Source organism: Maylandia zebra, linkage group LG14 (genome assembly GCF_041146795.1).
Source record: "Maylandia zebra isolate NMK-2024a linkage group LG14, Mzebra_GT3a, whole genome shotgun sequence".
Taxonomy (NCBI): Eukaryota; Metazoa; Chordata; class Actinopteri; order Cichliformes; family Cichlidae; genus Maylandia; species Maylandia zebra.
In genome coordinates this window covers 40,547,592-40,552,473 of record NC_135180.1, presented here as the reverse complement: position 1 = coordinate 40,552,473, position 4,882 = coordinate 40,547,592, and the positions used below count along the sequence as shown (strand labels likewise).

The following is a 4,882-nucleotide window of genomic DNA, read 5'->3' as shown; positions in this document are numbered from 1 at the left end:
GTGTGCAAACATACGGACAGATAGCGGATTTTTACACACTTGTTAGTGTTATTTAATGCTAAGACCACGCTGAGTGGCCTGCGTTCACTCAGCGTGGTCTGACGTAGGCTGGGTGTTGTGCTGGAAGCGAATTAATCACAGCCTAAAAATTGATTAATCGCAACTCGAAATATATGTATATATGTGTAAAAATCGGGACAGATAGTGGTTTTTAAACACACTTGTTTGTTTTATTTATTATTAATTGTGAGTACAAGCAGTACAAGCAGAACAGGGCTTGAAATAATTGTGAGGGATTTTTACTGAATGTTTTCCACCCGTTTAAATCTAGCACATTGTTTTATCCATATACATCTTCAAGTTCACAGAACATAGGCCTAATTCAACAGGCAAAATAGAAAAAATCTCCAATCATCCTTTTGGGTAAGGTAGATTAGTGCAAAAGAATATGAACAACAGTGAAAAGTATTGTTTAAATCACATTCAACCATAGAACAAGCTCTAAACACACGGTCCTCTGGTCTACTCATCCTTCAGCCAGTTGCTGAGACAAACCAACTTGTCCACGTTCTCTGAGTGCAGAGCAGACCTCTTCTTGTTCACAATGTGCCCTGCTACAGAGAACAGCCTCTCACAGGGCACTGTGGAGGCAGGAGTGGCCAGGTATCTGCGAGCAAGGCGGGCCAGCTGGCTGTGGGCTCCTGCATGAGCTGCCCACCACTGTAAGGGACAGTCCTCTAAGGCAGTGCAGGGCTCTGCTCTGTAGCGCTGTATGGCTCTGTCCTGCTGTACCTCCTCCTCTGACTCAGAGTCAGAGTCCATCTGCAGCAGGCTCAGCCTCTTCTTGGCTGGACCTTCTTCTGCAGTGTGTGATCTTCTAGGAGAGTCTTCATGCAGCATGCCTGCCAGTGTGATCCACACTGCTTCTCTGTCAGTCTTGGGCACACTGCGTAGGTCTTTAAAACGTGGGTCCAGTGCAGTTGCGATCTGGAGCCATGCATAGTTGGTATGTTCCTGGCGGGAAGCAAGGTCTTCCTTAAACTTCTCTTTAAACCTCACCACATATGCAGGGTCCTCATCAGTTACTTCCATGACACGGCGCAGGTGGCAGAAGGCTGGTAGAACTACAGAGCAGGAGACGTAGGCCTCTCCTCCCAGCAGTTCAGTCACATATCTGCAGTGGAATACACACACACACACACACACACACACACACACACACACACAGAGATAAGACAGCAAATTTAAAAAAGCTTTTTAATACTAGGTAATATTAATAAAATATTTGATTTCATTTATTTTTTAAATAAGACATTTTCATAATAACAAAACTGATTTAAGATGTATGTTTGATACATTTAATCTAAACCTATAATTATGGTCACAATGACAGGCTCACCTGCAGGGCTCTAGAAGTGTCTCCAGTCTCTGGAGTTTATCCCACTCTGGAGGCGTCAGGAGGACAAGTTTATGCTTTTGTTTATCCAGAGTCGCGGTTACTGCAGTTTGGTTGCGGATCAAGCACTTCACCATCTCCAGCGTGGAGTTCCAGCGCGTAGGCACGTCCTGGGCCAACGGCTCCTGCTTGCGCCCCAGTGACACCTGCTCTGTGTTCAGCTCTGCTGTGTTTGCTGGGCTGTGCTTAAAATGGCCAACAATTTTGCGGCATTTGGCCAGCGCAGTGACAAAGCCACTGTCTGCGAGACTCACTGTGATGCATCTCTGTAGAATGTGCGCGGTACACGGCATGTGATTGAATGGCATGATGCGAGCCGCGGCGATCATATTGCGCGCACTGTCCGTGCCTACTGTTGTCACCTTCTCCTCAATTCTCCACCTGCGAGCAACAGTCTGGAACTGCTCTGCACAAGCCTCCGCAAAGTGCCGCTCTTCCGTTTTCATTATAGTCAGCGCAAAGGATGTCAGACCCCAGGCTTCAGTGATTAAATGCGCAGTAACTCCCAGGTAATTGTCATTACTCAATGATGTCCAGTGGTCTCCTGTCAGAGCCACGCATTCTGTGTGAACTAAAGCCTCTTCTTTTTTCTTTTTCTCCGTTTCATACAGTTCGTGGATTCGAATTGTTATTGTGCTTCTCGCTGGGGGCTTGTAGGACGCGTCCTGAGATGCAACCTTTAAAACATCCGCAAAACCCTTGTCCTCCACAATGCTTAGCGGTCTACAGTCCTTTGCTATCCATTTGGCTATATTGTCGGTCAGTTTGTCCAAAGAAGACTTACCGAGTGGCCTGCGTTCACTAAGAGTGGTCTGACGCAGGCCGGGTGAAGCTGCTGCCCCGACAAACGCGTGTTTGGCATTAAGGTGGTATTTTAAGGTTGAATTTGAACGGTGGAATTGAAACTCTTTACTACAGTGAGTGCAAATTACAACGCGTTTGTTTATTGTCCCTTCTATGTTCTTCTTGTATTTAAATTCCCCATCCAGAAGGCCATCCTGTTCCTGCTTCTCCATTTTCAGTGTCGCGGTAAACAAATCAAGTGGAAAAGGGGGAGTCACGTGGTACGCCCGCCCAAGATGGCAGCTTAAGTTGGAGACGCGCACTCCTCTTCCCCCGAAACCTCGTTAAAAATAGGTCAGAGCCGGTTATTTGTCTTATTTGGGATCTGCCCTGGTAAATTCAGTGGAAGGAGTCAGAAGAATCATTACGTTTTACGCAACGATTCGATTATGCCGCGAGGAAAAACACACAACACTCAGGCTACTTCACTAACTACTATGGCGGAGACACCTGATGGAGTTGATGCCAGGTGTCCTTCCCAAGATGGTGTGGCGGCCGAGCTGACTTCTATAAGATCTCTGCTTGAGCAGGTAGCACAAGACATGACGGCGGTGAAAGGTGGTATCGAGTCTCTCAAGGAAGCTGTGAACAGTTTGGGTGTGAGAGTGGATGAAACAGAGACAAGAATTTCTCGATTGGAGGACGAAGAGGCTAAAGCCAGCTCAATATGTAAGATCTTGAAGATACAGAACCAGCGGCTGCAGGAAAAAGTAACGGCGCTTGAGGGTTCCTCACGGCGCCAGAATATTAGAATATCGGGTATTAGAGAAGGATCCGAAGGCAGTAATATTGAGGATTACGTGAAGAATCTGCTGTCTGAGGCTCTGGACATTGAGATGGGAGATTACTACGAAATAGATAGAATCCATCGAGTGGGGCCAGCTTTTCCGAAGCCCACTGCGGACTCCAGACCGAGACACATTATTGTTCGCTTCCTACGGGATAAAGCCAAGATGTCCGTGCTGGCGGCTGCCAGAAAAAAGGGGCAGATCGTTTGGAAAGGCATGAGAGTTCTTTTTTTCCAGGATTACGCTCAGGAGGTACAAGAAAAACGCAGGAAGTTTGATGAGGTGCGCCGCTTGTTGCAACAGTACAAGATTGGCTATTCTCTTCGTTTTCCGGCTGTTATGACTTTTTCAGTGGATAACCAGTATCATCAGTTTTCCAACCCAGCTGAGGCTAAGCAATTTCTAAGCGGCCTGGATTTGGCTAACATTCCGGGTGATGTAGATTAAGAGGATTTGATAAGCTATGGGTTGGTTTACTTCTGAGGGGGGGGGGAGACGTAAGGAGGGACACCATCTGGGAATTTTTTTTGAGTGCCACGGACCTGCGATTTTTTATGTTTTCATGTTCTTTTGTTTTTTTGTTTGTTTTTTTTTTTTTTTTTTTTTTTTTTTTTTTTTTTTCTTTTCTCGTGTTTGGTTTTGTTGTTGGTTTTGATGGTATGGTACCAACTGTCCTGTATAGACCTAATTTTTGGATCATTGGGTTGTCTCATGTTACTGGCTCTAAGAGTTGTTATATGGGTAAATGGGATATTCCTCTGGATAAATTTGTATAATAATTCGGCTCACATGGTGTTATGGAGTTATGTAAAATTGTGTCGTGGAATATAGCGGGTTGTCATAATGTTATTAAAAGGAAGAAAATCCTCACATATCTGAAACAGAAAAAGACTGATATAGCCCTGATTCAGGAGACCCATCTTGATGAGGCCGAATCATTAAAGCTTAAAAGAGACTGGGTGGCGCAAGTTTATTTTAGTGCATTTTCGGCTAGAAAAAGAGGGGTGGTCATATTGATTAGAAGAAACTTGGATTTTCAGGTCTTTAAGCATTATACAGATCAGGAGGGTAGATGGGTGGTTTTGGATGCATGTTTACAGGGGCGGAAAATGACATTGGTCAATATATATGCTCCTAATTCTCCTCAGCCACAATTTTTTCATGAAGTCTGTAACATGGTGCGGACTATAGGTAACACACACATTGTAATTGGGGGAGATTTTAACCGGGTCAGGGATGTCTTATTGGATAAATCTTCTTGTACTGGACTAAGCAAGGACCCAACAAACGCTGCGGTGGACGTGATGTCAGAGGAACTGAGTCTAGTAGATATATGGAGACTTCTTCATCCTCAAGAAAGAGATTATACCTTTTTTTCGCATCCTCACTCAACCTACTCCAGGATAGATTACTTTTTGGTGTCCCGTTCTTTGGCAAGTCAAACTATTGGGTCCTCTATTGGTAACATTGCTATATCGGATCATGCTCCCATTGACCTTGTTCTTACTGACACTGATAATATTAAACCGTCACCTAGGTGGCGCTTGAATAACTCAATACTGAAGAATAAGGGTCATTGCGAATGTATAAGGGAAATGATAAAGGAGTTTTGGTTGTACAATGAGGGCTCTATTGACGACGTTGGAATGACCTGGGATGCTTTTAAGGCCTATTTGAGGGGGCGCCTTATTCAATATTGCTCCTTGATTAAAAAAGCTGAGAGGGATAAGCTGATGAAGTTGGAACAGGATATCAAGGAGCTTGAAAAACAACATATGTTGCTCCCAGAGAGGGA

At 44.7% G+C, this 4,882-nt stretch overlaps 1 protein-coding gene across 1 annotated transcript; it reads right to left on the bottom strand.

Annotated features, from left to right (window-relative positions):
* Positions 1-291: 291 nt before the first annotated feature.
* LOC106675684 (E3 SUMO-protein ligase ZBED1-like) lies at positions 292-1,902 on the bottom strand. The gene is made up of 2 exons (XM_014410823.3): positions 1,400-1,902; positions 292-1,174 (listed from the first exon to the last, which is right to left on the bottom strand). The coding sequence occupies exons 1-2, from the start codon at positions 1,900-1,902 to the stop codon at positions 523-525; spliced, it is 1,155 nt and encodes a 384-aa protein (XP_014266309.3). The 3' UTR covers positions 292-522.
* Positions 1,903-4,882: the final 2,980 nt, after the last annotated feature.